Source organism: Lissotriton vulgaris, chromosome 5 (genome assembly GCF_964263255.1).
Source record: "Lissotriton vulgaris chromosome 5, aLisVul1.2, whole genome shotgun sequence".
NCBI classification, from domain to species: Eukaryota; Metazoa; Chordata; class Amphibia; order Caudata; family Salamandridae; genus Lissotriton; species Lissotriton vulgaris.
The window spans coordinates 1,251,360,721-1,251,380,990 of record NC_141693.1 but is presented as its reverse complement, the minus strand read 5'-3'; the positions used below and the strand labels follow the sequence as shown (position 1 = coordinate 1,251,380,990).

At 49.7% G+C, this 20,270-nt stretch overlaps 1 protein-coding gene across 1 annotated transcript in view; it reads right to left on the bottom strand.

Annotated features, from left to right (window-relative positions):
* STK38 (serine/threonine kinase 38) overlaps positions 1-20,270 on the bottom strand; it is a 395,034-nt gene that overhangs the window by 295,838 nt on the left and 78,926 nt on the right. The window contains exon 4 of the mRNA XM_086923099.1: positions 9,200-9,283. Within this exon, the coding sequence (XP_086779225.1) occupies positions 9,200-9,283 (84 nt within the window). The remainder of the gene's footprint in view (positions 1-9,199; positions 9,284-20,270) is intronic.

Genomic DNA, 20,270 nt, shown 5'->3' with positions numbered 1-20,270 from the left:
GAAAACAGAAAGGGTTCCAAAAAGGCCCCCAAAGTAGTTCCCAGGGGAACCAGCAGCAAGGTTCTCAGCCTCCCCCACCCCCAAAGCAGAATGGGGCCCGACAGGTAAGCCTGTTCCAAAGGGGCCCTTCAATTGTTACAAATGTGGCGAGCCTGGACACATCTCCAGTGACCCCAAGTGTCGCCTGTTTGGAAAACCCGCACCCACTGGTGCTCCGCCCCGTCAAGTGACTAGTGTTCACTTAGGAGAAGAAGTGATGGTCCCGAGGGGTGGAGATCCCGTTCACATGACCCTGGTCTCGCTAGGAGACAGTGAGATGATCCCTACGAACTACCTGCCCTCTAACACTAAGAAATATGGGCAGGTGGTGATCATCAATGGCAAGGAAGCTGAGGCTCTTCGAGACACAGGAGCCAGTGTGACTGCAGTGAGGCAGCACCTGGTGTCTCAAGAGCAGGTTGTACCCCATGCCTACTGTAGGGTTATCAACGCTGATAATTCTGAGAGTCAGTGTCCGATGGCTCAAGTTCCCTTCGAGTAGGGGGGGTCTCTGGTACTCTGCAGGTCTGTGTAAGAAAAACCATGCCTGTTGACTGTTTGCTAGGGAATGACTTGGAGCACTCCCCTTGGGAAAAGGTGGAGAAAACGACTCACCTGCGGATGGTGGGTCTGCCTGACTGGGCGTGCGTGACCACCCGGTCGATGGCAGCCAGTAGGGGTGATCAAGAGGTCCTGGGGCCTGAAGGAGAGGCCCAGGAACCGGCCTTAGGGAGAGGGCGCAGGGGGCGCGGGAAACCGGCCCCTGAGGTTCCCACGGTCCAGGAGGAAGCAGACCTTGAGGGGGATGCCCTGGAGCCTACAGGGGAACAGATCGCCGAACTGGGGGACCTGCCTGAGCTGACCCATTGGCAGCAAGAAGGGGGACCCTCCAGGGAGGAATTCTGCAAGGAGCAGAAAGAATGCCCTTCTCTCGTGGGTATGCGGCAGCAGGCTGCCGACCAGGCCAATGGTGTTCAGGCCAAAACACACTACGTGTACTGGGAGAACGACCTCCTGTATTCAGAGCCTAAGGCTGCTGAACCTGGGTCAGCCCGTGTGCTGGTGGTACCCCAGAAGTTCAGAGCCTTCCTACTGGGTCTGGCTCATGATGTGCCTCTAGCAGGACATTTGGGGATGGACAAGACCTATGACAGGCTTGTCACCCACTTCTACTGGCCCCAAATGCATAAGAGTTCAGACGCTCATTGCAGAACCTGTCCGACTTGCCAGGCAAGTGGGAAGACCGGAGGGAAGAACAAGGCTCCCCTCCAACCCTTCCCTGTGGTCGGTACGCCATTCCAGCGAGTGGGTATTGACATCGTTGGGCCTCTGGACCCCAAGACAGCCATGGGCAACAGGTTCATCCTGGTCTTGGTGGATCATGCCACCCGGTACCCTGAAGCCATCCCTCTGAGGACAGTGACGGCCCCCGTGGTGGGACGTGCACTGATGGGAATTTTCTCACGAGTAGGATTCCCTCTAGAGGTGGTGAGCGACAGGGGGACCAACTTCATATCCAAGTATATGAAGTCCCTTTGGCAAGAGTGTGGAGTAACGTATAAGTTCACCACGCCTTACCATCCCCAAGGTAACGGGTTGGTTGAAAGATTCAACCGAACCCTGAAGGGCATGATCATGGGGCTAGAAGGTCCGATGAGGCGTAAGTGGGACGTCCTCTTACCATGCCTACTCTTTGCATATCGCGAGGTACCACAGAAGTCCCTAGGGTTCAGCCCCTTTGAGCTACTGTACGGTCACCCCGTGAGAGGACCACTGAGTTTGGTAAAAGAAGGCTGGGAGCAATCTCCCAGGAAACCTCCCCAGAATGTATATAGCTACATGCTGGCCTTCAGAAACCAGACCAGACGCTTCAGACAACTTGCCGAGGCAAATCTGGAAGCAAGCCAGGAGGAGATGAAGCGGTGGTACGACCAGAATGCCACTCTGGTCGAGCTTCAGCCTGGACAAGAGGTGTATGTCCTGGCCCCAGTGGAGCCCTGTGCCCTTCAAGATAAGTGGACAGGCCCATTCGAGGTTGTGGAGCGCAAGAGCCCCGTGACATACTTGGTGGACATGAAGACGCCCAGGAACCCTTTGCGGGTCCTACATGTCAACCGCCTCAAGCCCCACTTACGAAGGTCCGAAGTGGGCATGTTGTTGGCAACTGATGACGGAATGGAGGAGGAGTCGGAGCCTCTTCCTGACCTCTTAGTGGCCTGTGAGAAAGACGGGTCAGTGGATGGAGTTAACCTCTCACCCACCCTGACCCCCGAACAACAGGAAGACTGCCGCCAGTTGCTGGGGCAGTTTCCCGATCTGTTCTCCCTGGTTCCGAGTGTCACAGATTGGTGCGTCCATGATGTGGACACCGGAGACAGCTTACCTGTGAAGCATAAGGCTTACAGGGTGACTGACAGGGTCCGGGCCTGCATCAAGGAGGAGGTCTCCAAGATGCTTGCCCTGGGGGTGGTTGAGTCTTCCAGCAGTCCTTGGTCCAGCCCCGTGGTCTTGGTCCCAAAGGCTGCTGCGCCGGGAGCCACACCCGAACTCCGGTTCTGTGTGGACTACAGAGGACTCAATTCAGTCACGAAGACTGACGCGCACCCCATCCCCAGAGCTGATGAGCTCATTGATCGGCTAGGGGCTGCTCGGTTCCTCAGTACGTTTGATTTGACGTCTGGGTACTGGCAGATCGCCTTGACCGATGGGGCAAAGGAGAGGTCGGCATTCTCGACACCAGATGGGCATTTCCAGTTCCGGGTTATGCCATTTGGGATGAAGAATGCCCCTGCCACCTTTCAGAGATTGGTCAACCAGGTGTTGGCTGGGCTGGACGAGTTCAGTGCCGCCTACCTGGATGACATCGCGGTGTTCAGTGGCACCTGGCCAGAAGACCTGCGACACCTCTGGGAAGTGTTGATGGCCCTGCGCAGAGCAGGCCTCACAATCAAGGCAAGCAAGTGCCAGATTGGGCAGGGTTCAGTGGTGTACTTGGGACACCAAGTTGGGAGTGGCAAGGTAGCACCCTTGCAACCCAAAATTGAGACCATCCTGGCTTGGGAACCCCCCAAGACCCAGACTGCAGTGAGAGCCTTCCTGGGGCTCACTGGGTATTACAGGAGGTTTGTCAAGGGCTATGGCACGATCGTGACCCCCTTGACAGAGCTGACTTCGAAGAAGCAGCCCAGGAATGTGATTTGGACTGACACCTGTCAGAAGGCTTTTGACACCCTGAAGACTGCCATATGCACGGCGCCCGTGCTCCTGGCTCCTGATTTCTCCAAGGAATTCATAGTGCAAACAGACGCTTCAGAGCATGGTGTAGGGGCTGTTCTTTCACAGATGACTGAGGAGGGCTTTGACCAACCCGTAGCCTTCATAAGTAGGAGGTTACTCCCACGGGAAAGTAGGTGGAGTGTAATAGAGCGTGAAGCATTTGCTGTGGTCTGGGCGCTGAAGAAGCTAAGACCCTACTTGTTTGGGTCTCACTTCTGAGTTCAGACGGACCACAGGCCCCTCAGATGGTTAATGCAAATGAGGGGTGAGAACCCGAAACTGTTGAGGTGGTCCATTTCTCTACAGAGTATGGACTTTACGGTGGAACACCGCCCTGGCACCGATCACGCCAACGCTGACGGTCTGTCCAGATTTTTCCGCCTTAGTGATGTGGAACTCCCTGGGGAAGGGTAGTTCCCCCCCACATTTCAGCTGGAGGGGACACATGTTAGACCTGGCACCTTGGCGTGAGTTTCCCTTTCACTTTTTGCTGATGTGCCTCCGATGTTTTTCTGGTTTTCCGATACTCAGGGCACTGCGCCACGGCTGACCCGTGCCGCAGTGCAAGTGCTCCCTACTGTAAATTGTACATGCGATTGGTATCCATGATTGGTTCATTGGATTTACTGTTAGTCCTTAGTAAAGTGCACTAGGAGTGCCGGGGCTTGTAGATGCCAATACTGCTGGTGGGCCTGCAGCGCTAGTTGCGCCACCCACCGAAGCAGCCGTAAAGATGTGTCTGGGAACTGCGACCGCAGAACCCGCGTGCGGTCTCGTACTGTCACGCTAGCTGGGCAAATGCACCCACTTGCCAGCCCCCGAACCTTCCCTTGACTACATATTAGTCACCCCTATGGTAGGCCTGCGGGCAGGGTGCGTTGTAGGTGTAAGGTAGGACAAGCCCTGATGTGTGTGGCATGTCCTAGTAGTGACTTACAACCAAAACCGTATTTCACTATTGAAGGCTACCTGCTCCATTAGGCCAGACTGAGCTGCTGGAATTATTACACCCTATAATCCCAGCAGGCTCAAGGAGCATGGTAGCGCGTCGTGTTTAGTATGCCTGAACTCAGGAAGATAAAATATTTCTTGTAGTCAAGTTTATTTTAGTATCCTGTGTTTGCAAACGCTACTTTTAGAAAGTCAGCGTTTGCTTGCCTAACCATTTCAGCCCGCCTCTGCTGGTATGTGTATCTGACTGTCTGGGACGTGTGAGTGACAGGGCTGGGGGATGACAGGTGGTGAATGCGCAGAGTACACCTTAGTGGGAGGTAGGAGTGGCTCTTGACTCTGGATCTTGCTGTGCTCTGCCACCACAATGCTGGCTCCACCCCCCTGGGGAGCGACTGATGACTCAGCCGACACCTGGCCCAGGAAGGGCGAAGCCCCATCAACAAGGTACTCTGGCTGCCCCTGTCCGCACAATGCTGGCTCCACCTCCTGTGGGGCGTCTGATGCGCCTGCCCCTCCCACTGAAAGCAGAAGCCGGAGTACACCCACCAGGGTACTCCAGGACTGAAAGTGGCTATGCAAAGGCCCCCCTGGCCTGCGAGAACAAAAGAAATACCGTATAAAAGAAGGAGCCCTGCTCCTTGAAAATTAGATCCTGTTTGGGCTACAGAAGGAACTCTGCCCGACGAGAAGGACCGTGAAGGACAAGGAAGAGTGCTGTCTCTTGCCTGTGTCTGGTGCCTTGCTGCCGAAGGAGAGGAAAAAGGAAAGACTACCAGAAGACTTTTACTTGACAAGACTTTGTGCCAAACTCTGCTGAAACGATCTCCAAGGGCTTGCTGTGAACTTGCCCCCTGACCAGCGCCCCAGGACCAGTGGGCGCTACATCCTGAAGAAAGCGACTGCGTGTGCTGCCTATCGCTGCAGTACCGACGGAGGAATCTCTTCCAAGGCAACGACATCCACCTGACCACCGTGACCGGGGCCCCAAGCAACAGCGAAAGCAAAGTGAGGTCCAGCCGCCGCTGGTCCGAACACCGTGACCGCAACTGCATCGGGAGCCCGAGAGCAAAGCGAAGGAGGACCCGTCCGGTCCGAGCTCCCGAGTTGACTGCGCCACGAGCAGCCAATCCACTTGCAAAGACGGACAGTTGCCCTGCGAGAGTCCACTGGGTCGGTATCTTGCCCGACAGCTCAGCTGTGAGCACACAGCTGCACCGGCACTTGGCTGGGTACGTCCTGCACTTGGGGACCGTACTGCCACTTGCCGCCCCTACGCAGCCGCCGCCTCCAGGGTCGGAGCGGACGACGAGGAAAGGACCCTGCCGCCACAGAACACCGCTGCCCCGGATGACCCGTGACCTGCTCGGCTGAGAGCCGCAACGAACAGCGACCCCGGGAAGGCAACGCGACGTGGGACAGCTCCCCTGGAAGCCGCCCGCTCTACAAGAACTTTGTTGAACTGGCCAGAAGGCCCTAAAGAACTCGTATTGCTAGAAAGAACTGTGGCAACCTGAACTAAGTAACTTGGAACCGCTATTTGAAAGTTTGCTAACTGTATTCACCAACCTGCTTAAAGTCTATATAAAGATATATATTTGTACAGAATACAGTCTGGTCTCATTGTGTGGTGGGTTGGTTGTGACGGTATAATATTGCAAGTGTTTAACCCTATGTGCCCCAAAGATTAGCCTACGACTGCTTAAGCCACACTACCTAGAGGGTAAGCAGAGGTTGTCTGGAAGGTAACCCTCAGCCCTGACGAGGAAGAGAGAGTCCCTGCTTGTCGCTAGTGTTGCACTGCGCCAACTAGAGCCTCCCCCTTCCTACAGTGGGCATTACCATGGAGATCATGGGAGATTCCCTCTACATTTCTTTATAAGCGGACAATATGCTGTTGTTTATGCATAGCGTGACTTCTGGCTTAGAGGAGGCGATAGCAGGCCGTTCGAGGAGATGTCCGATCTTGTGGTTAATTGCCATAAATCCTGTGCCTACTCATTGAAGCCTTACACTGGTGGGTTGCGGCTGCCCCTGTGTTGTGTTGGGAACATCATACAATCCCCTACTTGGGGGTAGCCATGTATAGGTCGGCGGAGGTGCTCTTCGAAGGTAACTTTGCCCAGGCTATCAGTAGCATTTTGGAGTACAATACCCATCTCAATCAGTGGCTGGATAGTCATCATCAAGATGGTGATCTTGAAGTGGCTCCTTTACTTGTTCACAACCATGCTGATGGAACTTCTGTTGGGGAACTGGATAGCATCATGGTTACATTTTATTGGGGCTCTTCGAGACGTCGGATGGCCGAGCAGTAATTGCGGCTCCCAGTAGACTAGGGTGGATCCAGACTTTGAGCTTAACTATCTGGTCACCCAGCTACACTGGGTGGCTCAGTCACTTATCTGGCACGCTGTAGGTCACTGGGAGTGTGGGATGCCTCCCACGGCTCTTTTGACTCAGATTCTGCTGAAACCGGACCCTGCCATAATGGTGCGCAGCAAGAATGTGTTAGGATGGCGAGATACATGTAGGCTAGGGCATTTCAGAGGACGCACACCAGCATTCCATACACCTGCGAGATCCCCATGACAATCGCTCGGAACTGGCAGCTGTGGATCGAGCGATTGTCATGGGGATAACCCAGATGTTCAGATGTAACCCATACGCAGGTTACATCTCAAAATATATATGTGATATATTAACGACGTTTTCTTAATATGGTCGGAATTACAAGATAGACTAAATGAATTTGTAGCATGGCTTAACATGAGAACAGAGGACATTAAATTCAGCCATATGGCCTCTAATAAAAGCATACATTTTCTGGAGGTCCAAGTATACGCAACTGATGGGACACTGGGTACAACTTTATTCCAAAAATCCACGGATAGGAACAAGGCTTTGCACTACACAAGCCACAACCCAAGAAGCATCAAACAGAATCTGCCCTTTGGGCAGTTTCTAAGAATACGGAGGAATTGCTCCAACAAGGAGGAATATTTCATACATGCAAATGCACTTTTGGAGCGGTTACTTGAAAGAGGTTACCCCAAAAAACTTCTCAAACATTCATGAAGAAGAGCCTGGTGGTTTCCAAGGGAAACATTGCTACAAAAGAAAATACGTCAGGAACAAAAAAGGATTGTCTGTGTCTCCACCTTTAGCACTAATTCACATCAACTGCGTAAACTAGTAATGCAAAACTGGCATTTAGTCAAAAGACTTACACTGAGAGTTCCAGAAACTTCCCCTTTTTGCATTTAAAAAGGAGAAAAGTGTGGCAAACCACATTGTGCGGGCAGCTCTGCCTCGTGAACCTAAACCTACACTAAGAGGAATGATGGGACTACCACCAGTAGTCGGACACCACAAATGTGGCAACTGTACCTGCTGTTCTTCAACAGAGAAGGGATCTGTGTTCAGCTTCAACAGAATACACTGGTAGCACCTAACTTTAACGAATTGCCTGACAAAAAACATCATATGCGGGATCTGGTGCCCATGTCCGAAATTGTACATCGGAAAAACTACGCACGAAGCAAAACAGCGAATAACCCAACATAAGTCGAGAATACGACGTCAGGTGCCTAATGCACCATTGGTCCAACATTGGGCCATGCATAAACACAAAGAAGATCTTCGGTGGACGATTATTTCGAAAATTGAATATGATCCAAGAGGAGGAAATGTTGACTCTAGACTGGCACAGCGAGAAGCCTTTCTTATAATGAAATTTAATACTGCGACCACAGGATTGAATGAAATTTCGGAAATTTTCAAAGGCACTCCGTAGTAAGAATCCATTGCCCTCCCTCTACAAATGCAGCCCCATTGTTTGGACCAAATACCTTTATGGTAGTGCTCGATTGCTAGACTACAATGTTAAATGTCTGTACTGAATGGGACGCAAAAAGAGGAACCACCTTACAGCCTAGGAAATAAGATTCACTACCATCTAAAAATCACTGCTACCATAATGCCAGAGTTATGATCAAACACTGGGTCATACTGCCATGTGGTTACAGATGCCGCTACTTTACCATCAGACACTGTCGGGTTTGTCAGTTTCGCGAAAGAACGGGACACGCTCATGCGAGTTTGTAAGTGCTCGAGTGTGAGACTACTATTTTAAATGTGTGGAGGAGACTAGACGCAAAGAAAGGTACCACTTACCCTCCCTTCAGCCCACTGGAGAGATAAATTCAATAGTGCTGAATCTGAAATTGTCAAATTTTATGGCACTTCAGCTTTTTTTTTTAGGTCGAGCCTACAGTGGCAGCGCGTATGCGCTGCTCGCTTTGCGAGGCATGCAGTATTAGGTATGGAGTGGATGCCCCATGGAAGCTACTACCACTTTCCGCCCATCTTTTTCATTGGCTTGTGCCTTAAATGCTGCCTTCCGATTGGTTTTAGGCTTGTTAGTCCCTCCTTATGACTGCCATGTCGTCATTTGTGTCCTTCCATGGCTACTGGCCCCTTTACTTCCAGTGTTGCACAGCACTACTTTCATCCCGTGACCCCCCCTCCCGCATCTGTACCTTTTTGCTCACCCCCTGCTGCTCATGCCTTCTCGCCGGCACTCCCGTTTGCAATGCAATAGGTCTCGCCTGAATGCGAGTCCTATTGCATTGCAATTGCTTGTTTCTCTTTCCTCCCACCAATACTTCACCCGCACCTGCACCTGAACAGTGTGTTTCGCATAATACCACTCCCTGTTCTGGACTATTCATAATATGATTCAATGTAGTTTGTAATATTACAAACGGTACCGTGCTCCAAAACGAAAAGCAGTCAGGTCTGTGCTCTACAAAACGGTCAACTATATCAATAAAGAAATAAATAACCCTGAAGTCAGGACTTCCAATTTCGGACGACGGCACAAATAACTCAATCATACAGCATATAAAAGCCCCTGAATAGGCAGACTTACCTGCTCTTTTTCCAGCATGTCTGCCTTCCTTAATATTTTCATTGCGTAAACATGACCTGTATCCTTCTTTTGAACTAACCGCACCTGAAAGCAAATATTTATTTTTACTCACATTGACAGAGCAACTCAAATGAAAACGTTGCAAGAAATAATTGGGAGTAATTGAACGATGATGCTGGATGCCAATAGTGTGGATTGGGTTTGCAATTTAAAAATAAATAAATACCCATAGAAAAAGTAAATTTCTGTATACCAATGATAATTGCAAAAAAATGTGTTTTCAGCTGTTTCGACTAAATGAAAAAACAAATGCACTAAACATTCCAAAACATGAAGGGGGAGTTAATTATGTAGATGAATAAGATGTGCTGTCCATTAAATCTAGATAGGATTAATCACTAGACAATATTCCCTTTATAATAATTACAAATTAAATTTTCAAGATTAAAACTTCTGTGTAATCAGTCTGTACCTTTAGATGCAAATTGTTCATACTTTACTATGAACTCAGAAGCTATAATGCACCATATCGTATGCAGAGATGATTAATGACTTGCATCTGGTATGTGCTCTTCCTGCACACAAGCAGAATTTGAGAGCTATGTTACATCATTCATGTACAAAATCAGTTAATTACTTATTAAAGTGCTAAATAAAGAGGCCGTGGCTTCACCTATCCATCATAAACAAGGCAATCAGCCAACCTAGTGCAGAGTATTTTCTTTAATCTAGTGTTAGCATTTCCATAGCAAGGACCTTACCTTGAGGAAATAAATAAATGAGTCAAACAAGAGACAACAGTACATCCAACATAAAGAAGCCATTCGTTTTTGAAGAAAATTAGTTTCTTCAATGAAATTAGGTTTTGTCCCTTGATACCCTCGCGGGTGACAAGAAGCGCTCTACAAATCTACTGAATGACTGAAAAAGCGGGTCTATAGACAGTGGCATAGCTAGTTTGCTATGGGCTGTAATAGAAGCAAAGTAACTAGGCTCCTCACTAGGGGAGCTCTCAGTAGGTCAGCTGTCCCGACACTCCACAACCTCCTTTGCATCTGCCAGTTCATAACTCGCTACGATTCTCATGCACACAGTATTGTAATACTAGTCAGTTTAACTACAGAACTATTACCCATTCCTTGATAACATATTAAAAAAAGCCCCAATTGCCTTCTAACACCTTAGCTGCTTTGGAACGTCCAGCTCCAGTGCTGAACGTTCCATTGCGCAGGTGCAGTTGGAACGTCCAACGGCCGACGGCAGCACTCCCGAGGTAGTGGTGCCGTCGGCCGCTGGTATAGGCGCAGCACTTAAGAGGCTAAAAAACAAAGTGGTGGTTTTCCATGTAGTGTAAGCATGTACATATAAATAGAGAAACACATAAATGGCAACTAAAATGTGTAAGTCATGAACGTAAATAACAAAATTCAAAAGTAATGCTTCCCACTGGTCTGCCATCTTAAAACAGTAAAATAATCACAAAGTATGCAGAATACCATTTCAAGATGTGGACACTGTTTTGAAGCTTGCAGCACAGATGCCTGGTGCTCTACATAAGGATGTTGTAATCCCATAGCAATGGCAACAGAGCTAATGTTACTCAAATAGCGCGAGTCTGCAGTGGCAGACGAGCTGCTGGAGGATGAAAAGGGAATATATCTCCTGAGGTCAGACTCCACTGGATGCAGAGTAACCGAGTAAGCAGACAAAATATTGTTATTCACACTACCGGACATCCAAAATTCCAGTGGTTTGTCTCGTAGGCACAGTCAAACACTGGCAGCAAAGCAAATGGCTGAAGAGGGATAAGCCACTGCCCAGTTGTATGTAGGTTGTTCTGAAGGGCTGAATTAATAGGTGAATGACACTCTGTCTGCTGTAGAACTGAAATGATTCTACCTAAAGCCCATTTTTTCTAAGCAAGATTATTTATTCTTTTTGAGAAATCATGAGGCTGGCAAAAAAGCTGAAACAAGCTTTTAGTCGAACCTAAACCACACAGAAATTGATAGCGCACGGGAAGCAAGAGCACTGCTTGTCCTTGGCTCACACACAAGACAAACCGCACTGGTTAAGAGCATCACAATCTTCAGTGAAAGACAATGAACAAGTGTGGTACTGCAGGCCTAGAGCACTTTTCCTTCAAAGACATGGAACAAGTGTGGTACTGGGCAGCACCATTTAACACCTCCCTTAGATACAATGGGGCAGATTTATGTCAACTGGCGCATCCCCAGGGATGCGCCAGTTAACGTGCGTCACAGTGCGCCACAGCTCCGCCACCCATGGTGCGCCGCATTTATAATGCGACGCACCATGGTGCAAAAACGGCACAGATGCGTGACGCATCTGTGCCGGAAATGTGGCGCATTGCTGGAGTTGCGTCGCAGCTCCAGCAAGGCTCGGCGGTACACCATCTGCACAATGCTGCGTCAAGACCTACGCCTGCTTCAAGCAGGCGCAGGGTTTTGACGCAGCATTGCCCTGAAAGTGACTGAGTGAAATCTCATAGATTTCACTCAGCCACTTTCAGGAGGCGTTCCTGCGCAGGAAAGCGCCCCCCTGCGCAGGAACGCCTCCTTATGGCGCAGTGCATCTCCTAGGCATTGTTTGCGCCGCAGTTGCGTCAAATAAAGTGACGCAATTGCGGCACAAAGAGGCGCAACAGCCTCATAAATCTGCCCCAATGAATTTTTAAGTCTCGCCTGTCAATGCGCATGCGCATTGAGCTTGAGAGACTATAGGGGCTTAAACAGAGTTTAACTAGACTGGCGATTTGATGCAGCGCATGTGCGCTTTTAGCTCAATGCGCAAGCGCAATGAGTTAAAATGCGCGTGCACAGCATCAAATCTCCAGCCATCGCCATCTGTTCCCCCTCCCCAGCCGCCAGCACCTCCGCTCTCTCTCCCCGCACACAGCCTTACTCTCATTTCTCCTCCCCCTCCCCAGCCGCCAGCACCTCCCCTTCCAATAACCAGGGCCCGCTTTCAATCTCATGGGTGCCCACTTTTACTTTAACACAGGGACCCGCTTTTATTTTACCACGGGGACTCGCTTTCACTTTAACCCGGGCGCCCGGCATTATCTCAATCCCCCACCCAACTCGTCGCTGCTTGATCTCGCACAGTCGCTCTCATGTCTGTTTCTCCCCCCACCACCCAGCCCTAAAGCCCTGTCTACGCTGCCTCTATCGTTCTTTGTTATAACATGGCGTAGAGGAACTTTAGTGCTGCTATGAGGAACTACTCAACACCCATTCCAAGCCACCCCCTCACCCATCACACACAAAAACATCTTTTCAGTATACAAAAGCTAAGAGTGTTGTTTCTTTAACTGAGTCATCGGTGACTGTAGGCGGTTACAATGCTGTTGTCAAAAGTGTGCATCTTATTACATTGTTATTTAAATGGTTCGAAATTCTGTATACAAGCTCAGGTGCTTGTTGCACACTGTGACCCGGTCCAGGCAGCTCATGAAGGGCTCTTATATTGCTGCCTTATATTTCAAGAATGCGCACCAGGCGGAATGTGCCTGTGAGTCATTTTCATATTGTGAATGCGGCAGAGCTGAGCCCACGCGGGTATTTCAACTGTTCAGTACTGCTGTCAATATGCATAGACTGTTTCATCCTTAACACCACCAGCGCAGCATTTTGGATGTGATTTTGCGAAGAGGATCGAACTGCGTTAACCAATCCGTTGTCTTGAGAATAAGTAACTTGAGCAAATGTGCTTAGTTACAAACAAAACAAGCATTTTTTCACATACAATTGGACACTTTATTTGAACTAAAGCTCCCCCTGGGTGTTATCTTCATTTTGCGGACGCACTATTTTACCGCGAGCTGCCTTGAAGGTATTATAGCACTTAATGTGGATTTCATATCGCTGTGCAGGGGCCCTTCAATACTATGGCGGAATTGCTTGTTGGTATTTTCTGTAAGTCACGTTCTAGCCCGCAGTGCATACCTCCTAAAACCCTATTTACAGAAAAGAACAAGTAATTCTGTCATAGTAATAATTCAAAACGGGTGTTACTTCGCCTCCCCCAACCCGATTTGTTTGGTGTTTCCCCGTCTTGCTTCACCTAATCCTGCTTGTTGTGTGTGGGGCAATATTCCACCCCAGGTTTGCAGTGCACGAGCAGCTGCCACCCCTCCTCCACTGCTGTCCCTCAAGGCACGCATTTCTTTCCCACAGATTTAGAGATAACTAGCAGCTACCTCACACCTCTCCCTAGCGAAAGCAACCTCTTCTTAATCTCTCCTCCCCGCCTCCTCCGCTCTATCGTGAATTATTTCAGTCTATTATTTTAATTCATTCCAGACGCTTAAATTGGCTTGCCCTGGATAGGTCTTCTACACGGTACTCCAGTGAGCAATGGTAGAGGTTAGTGCTTTAATGCTTAATTTACTTGTATATTTTAGCCCGTCAATGTGCCCTTCCACAAAAACACAGCATTTTTCTGTTTGCCGAGAGGTCGCTGCATTCTGCATCGCTTGTATCCTGCTCTATTTTGAATAATGACTTCCGCTACATGTTTCTCCCGTGTGAGTGCCTCGCACCATGATGCCAGTATGTTTATGATTTTGGCCCATCACTGGCCGTTTTGATTCCCCTTCTGGTTCATTATAAGCCCTCCACCCACCATCCAAGCACACACAGCCCCTGAAGCAGTGGGGTTTTATTTGATTAATTATAGCTCTTTGATGCGCCCTTCCACATAAACGCAGCATTTCCCTATTTGCAGAGAGGTCCCCGAACATGCTGCGTTGCTTTGGTATCCTGCTTGCCCAAGGAATTCTTTATTTACAAATAGGGTAAATTTGTAGGGCAATTTGTTAGCTCTTCTCAGCATCGCCAGTGACTGGCATTGGAGTTTAAAAGGTTGTGTTTTCCTCCGCGTGTGCTGGCTGGAGATAAACCATACGAACTACAGCGTCACATAACCGTTTGCCCCTTGCTTTTTACCTTCCCCTGTCGGACCCCTCCTCCCTCAATTACAGGTTGCTTCTGGTCACTACACAAGCAGTCATCTGCAGTTTTTTTTAAACCTTTATTTGAGTAAATGGATGCATACAAATACGGGCCTACAACCCGGGGGCCGGCCACGGAACAAGACTGGAAAGCACCATTGTCAATTAAAGGCACGGAGTGGTTAGACGATATCACCTTACGCTGCAAGTCCATGTTGCTCACTAAATGGAACCACTCGACATATGATCAAAGGAGGTTAATTTTTATATATTAAAAGAATAAAGGATCAGTCGTATAAGTAGCGACCTGGTGTACGTGGCGGGGAACAAAACCAACTACATCATAATAGTAAATCCACAGATCAGTAATCAGGAAGGTCCAAAGCATGCAAACCATAGGTTCACTTACAGTTCCTCGGTGGTAGTGTCCACTCGCAACCTCACGTACCCAGGGACAAACTGAACAGCGTTCCCACAATTGTAAAAACCATCAGGGAGACAGATAAAGTTGCAATCATTATACAACCCAACCCGGGAGATAAGAAAACAAAAATACTAAAAAGAAAAATAAAAGGAAAGGAGAGGATAGGGGGACTTCAAGTTACTGTACCCGCCCCACGGCGGTAATGGCGATCAATAATGCGAATAGCAAACGTGCTTGGGGGCGGGGCAACTAATTCAGGATAAACAAAGCCGTGGGTACCATATTACATCAAATACTTAATCCTCCCCCCCAGTAACTCACCCCGCAGGAATACGCACAGTTGTGGAGACCCAAAGAAAGGACACAAAAGAGCCATAGAAACAAATAACTATCTAATAGACCCGAATCCACCCACCCCACCCTGCACCCCTGCAGAAGGCTACGGCCTACCCCCCCAGCAGCGTGCCTGTCGCCCTAATTATGAACCCGAAATATAGAATAAGATAGTGCAGGGAAAAAGAAAGAGGAAGAGCCTGGGGAGAGGAACCATGTAGCGGGAAGCGCGGCCCCCGCCCCCGCCCACATAAACCATGAGCGTGGCCCAAAACGAAACTGGCTGGTTTTCGGATATCCATGAATATGAGAGAATCAACAAATTATCACAATTTGGGGCAGTCCATATCTCCGTGCACCGAATAGTAGTCCTCCGGAGTAAGAACCAGGCTCATCCTAGTCCTTTCTTAACTAACGCCACGATGTACGTCGATGCAGTGGGCACAGAACAAGGTGATGAGAGAAGGCCGTGGAAAAGTCGCTGGACAATCAATGGGATTCAAACAAGCATTAGAAATGCAATAGGTCTCGCAGCATTAGAGTTAGTGCTTTTAGAATTGTTAATGGTTTTTTTTGTAAATCTTTAGCATGAGGTTGAGGGTGAGTGAGGGTGAGTGAGGGTGAGGGTGAGTGAGGGTGAGTGAGGGTGAGGGTGAGTGAGGGTGAGTGAGGGTGAGTGGGGGTGAGTGGGGGTGAGTGGGGGTGAGTGTGGGTGAGTGTGGGTGAGTGTGGGTGAGGGTGAGGGATTGAGGGTGAGGGGTTGAGGGTGAGTGAGGGTGAGGGGTTGAGGGTGAGTGAGGGTGAGGGGTTGAGGGTGAGTGAGGGTGAGGGGTTGAGGGTGAATGAGGGTGAGGGGTTGAGGGTGAGGGGTTGAGGGTGAGGGGTTGAGGGTGAGTGGGGGTGAGTGAGGGTGAGGGGTTGAGGGTGAGTGAGGGTGAAGGTGAGTGAGGGTGAAGGTGAGTGAGGGTGAGGGTGAGTGAGGGTGGGTGAGGGTGAGTGAGGGTGAGGGTGAGTGAGGGTGAGTGTGGGTGAGTGTGGGTGAGTGAGGGTGAGGGATTGAGGGTGAGGGGTTGAGGGTGGGTGAGGGGTTGAGGGTGAGTGAGGGTGAGCGAGGGTGAGGGGTTGAGGGTGAGGGGTTGAGGGTGAGTGGGGGTGAGTGAGGGTGAGGGGTTGAGGGTGAGTGAGGGTGAGGTGTTCAGGGTGAGTGAGGGTGAGGTGTTGAGGGTGGGTGAGGGTGAGGGGTTGAGGGTGAGTGAGGGTGAGGGTAGGTGAGGGGTTGAGGGTGAGTGAGGGGTTGAGGGTGAGTGAGGGTGAGGGTGAGTGAGGGTGAGGGTGAGTGAGGGTGAGGGTGAGTGTGGGTGAGGGTGAGTGTGGGTGAGGGTGAGTGAGTGCCATTACCCTATATAGAAAAAATAACAAAATTAGCCTTAGTCTTTGTTGTGAAGCGCTCTTATGTCCATGGGAAAGGTTTGCACTATTTAAAACTGCCCAACATTAAATGTGGATTCTACCAGTCACCCACCTCTTGTCTCAACCTCCAAAATTTGAGGACAAAGCAATAACATTTGATACAAGAAAGAATTAAACCAGGTAGCAGCTAAATTACACAGTGAGAAAAAAGAATGTGGAATTAATATAGCCTTTATTGCTGGAGTAAACTGTGTGATCTTAGGCAAATACCTTATTTCACTGAGGGCCCTTCATATGAGAGTACCTTTAAATAAGTGAGCTGTTCAAAAACCTCTTTTGTGTTTAATAGCTTATAACTTTGCTCCACCTATAATACGAATCTAGGCAACATTTAAGGTATACGTGACAACTGGTTTGCCTCTTCGTTACTTGTACGCAACGTCACCTGACGGGGCACAGGAAGGCTTCTCAGTCCATAGTTAAAAACTCACTTTTAATAAATAATTTTCAAATAAACTAGTGTACCTAAGGTGAAACGCTTACATGCGTTAAAGACATACAGTTCAGCCCTGCCACCCCCCCCTCCCCTCCCCATCTCCAATATTTCAGAAGCCCCGTTTCAGCTCAAGGCTAATGAATATCTGTGAGACACGGAGCCTCTGAGGCTCCTAATCACATTTTGGAGCGAGGGGGGCAACACCAGTTCGTGTCAGGCCACTGGTCAGACAATGTTTGTGGGAGAAACAACTGAAAACACTGTAGGAGCCACAGTGTAGGATAATCGATTGGAGCAAAGATTGAGAAGGAAGGCTGAGCTATGCAGTCCTGCGGGGAGGGAAGAGTTTAAACTGCAGAAGGCGCGGCCAGGACGAACTTCAACCGTAGACCGATGACCCGAGACTTTGAAAACGAGCCTCGTCACGGGCCAACTTGTGTCGCCGGAGAGACGAGACAGGAATGCAAATTCGGCAGACAAATGCAAACCAGTACACCCCTGAGAAGGGCGGGATAAATATTTGATGCTGTCCAAATGGGAAGTCACGGATGCAGAGGACTAATCCTGAAACAGAAAGCAGGCCCTTCAAGGGAAGTCTGGCCGCTTTTCATGCATGCGGCGCGAGGCTCCTTTCCTCTGCAGAGCGCGAGCTGCGGCTGTTATTACAACACAACTCACATGCCGAGCACGAGCAAGCGCTTGGATACTGTGTGTGCAAACACCGCACTGTGGAGAGCGGGAGAGACATCTTTTTTTAAATAATACAACTTTAGAAGCTAAAAAAACATTTTAACCAAGTCAAAACAGCTCACTTGTAAACAACCAGATTGCTCAACAAGCCTTTCACCGTAACACGGCGGGCAGGGGAGGGGGCGGAGAGGGGAGAGGTGCGACACGGCAGGCAGGCAGGGGAGGAGAGTAGGAGGAGGAGGGGGGAGGAGAGTAGGGGAGGCACGGCCTAGCGGCAGGCAGGCAGGCAGGGGAGGAGAGGAGGAGGGGGGAGGAGAGTAGGGGAGGCACGGCCTAGCGGCCGTGCAATCAAGTAGTGAGGGGGCGGAGCTGGGGGAGGCTGTGAGAGAGAGTAGGCAAGGCAGGCGGCTGGGGGCATGTGCATGCGCATTTAAGCTCAATGCGCATGCGCATTGAGCTTAAATTTCTCGTGCACTGCAAGGAATCGCCACGATTCCTTGCAGTGTAGATAAAGAGCGGATAAGTGCCAATACTCTCGCCTTGCTCGATGCGCATGCGCATCGACAGGCGAGACCTAAAAAGGGGGTGGTGATGAACAGAGTGTCTGAATTAAGCAGACCACTCTTACCCAGTCCAAAGATCAGGGCTTGATCCATCACCGTTTTTTAGCTCACTGCACCATCCCAGCTCAGAACCTGGCTACATGCAAATTAGTCTGTTCCTGTCCCAGTGCATGATGGGAACAGGGCAAACCAAACTACCAAGCCAATTCTTATACTGGGAAGGAAACAAGCTTCCGGGGACCGGTTTCTGGCATTTCAGCCGTCTTTGGCCCAGCTTGCTTGAATCCTGATGGTGCAATGAGCAAGGGACTCACATCTGAGTATACCCTTCCACGCTTATGGTGGACAAAATGATTCAAAAAAGGGGGTGGTGATGAACAGAGTGTCTGAATTAAGCAGACCACTCTTACCCAGTCCAAAGATCAGGGCTTGATCCATCACCGTTTTTTAGCTCACTGCACCATCCCAGCTCAGAACCTGGCTACATGCAAATTAGTCTGTTCCTGTCCCAGTGCATGATGGGAACAGGGCAAACCAAACTACCAAGCCAATTCTTATACTGGGAAGGAAACAAGCTTCCGGGGACCGGTTTCTGGCATTTCAGCCGTCTTCGGCCCAGCTTGCTTGAATCCTGATGGTGCAATGAGCAAGGGACTCACATCTGAGTATACCCTTCCACGCTTATGGTGGACAAAATGATTCAAAAAAGGGGGTGGTGATGAACAGAGTGTCTGAATTAAGCAGACCACTCTTACCCAGTCCAAAGATCAGGGCTTGATCCATCACCGTTTTTTAGCTGACTGCACCATCCCAGCTCAGAACCTGGCTACATGCAAATTAGTCTGTTCCTGTCCCAGTGCATGATGGGAACAGGGCAAACCAAACTACCAAGCCAATTCTTATACTGGGAAGGAAACAAGCTTCCGGGGACCGGTTTCTGGCATTTCAGCCGTCTTCGGCCCAGCTTGCTTGAATCCTGATGGTGCAATGAGCAAGGAACTCACATCTGAGTATACACTTCCACGCTTATGGTGGACAAAATGATTCAAAAAAGGGGGTGGTGATGAACAGAGTGTCTGAATTAAGCAGACCACTCTTACCCAGTCCAAAGATCAGGGCTTGATCCATCACCGTTTTTTAGCTTACTGCACCATCCCAGCTCAGAACCTGGCTACATGCAAATTAGTCTGTTCCTGTCCCAGTGCATGATGGGAACAGGGCAAACCAAACTACCAAGCCAATTCTTATACTGGGAAGGAAACAAGCTTCCGGGGACCGGTTTCTGGCATTTCAGCCGTCTTCGGCCCAGCTTGCTTGAATCCTGATGGTGCAATGAGCAAGGGACTCACATCTGAGTATACCCTTCCACGCTTATGGTGGACAAAATGATTCAAAAAAGGGGGTGGTGATGAACAGAGTGTCTGAATTAAGCAGACCACTCTTACCCAGTCCAAAGATCAGGGCTTGATCCATCACCGTTTTTTAGCTCACTGCACCATCCCAGCTCAGAACCTGGCTACATGCAAATTAGTCTGTTCCTGTCCCAGTGCATGATGGGAACAGGGCAAACCAAACTACCAAGCCAATTCTTATACTGGGAAGGAAACAAGCTTCCGGGGACCGGTTTCTGGCATTTCAGCCGTCTTCGGCCCAGCTTGCTTGAATCCTGATGGTGCAATGAGCAAGGGACTCACATCTGAGTATACCCTTCCACGCTTATGGTGGACAAAATGATTCAAAAAAGGGGGTGGTGATGAACAGAGTGTCTGAATTAAGCAGACCACTCTTACCCAGTCCAAAGATCAGGGCTTGATCCATCACCGTTTTTTAGCTCACTGCACCATCCCAGCTCAGAACCTGGCTACATGCAAATCAGTCTGTTCCTGTCCCAGTGCATGATGGGAACAGGGCAAACCAAACTACCAAGCCAATTCTTATACTGGGAAGGAAACAAGCTGCCGGGGACCGGTTTCTGGCATTTCAGCCGTCTTCGGCCCAGCTTGCTTGAATCCTGATGGTGCATCACCACCCCCTTTTCTGAATCGTTTTTGGCCACTATAGGTGTGGCAGGGTATACTCAGACATGAGTCCCTTTCTCACTGCTCCATCAGGATTCAAGCAAGCCGGGCCGAAGACGGCTGAAATGCCAGAAACCGGTCCCCGGTAGCTTGTCTCCTTTC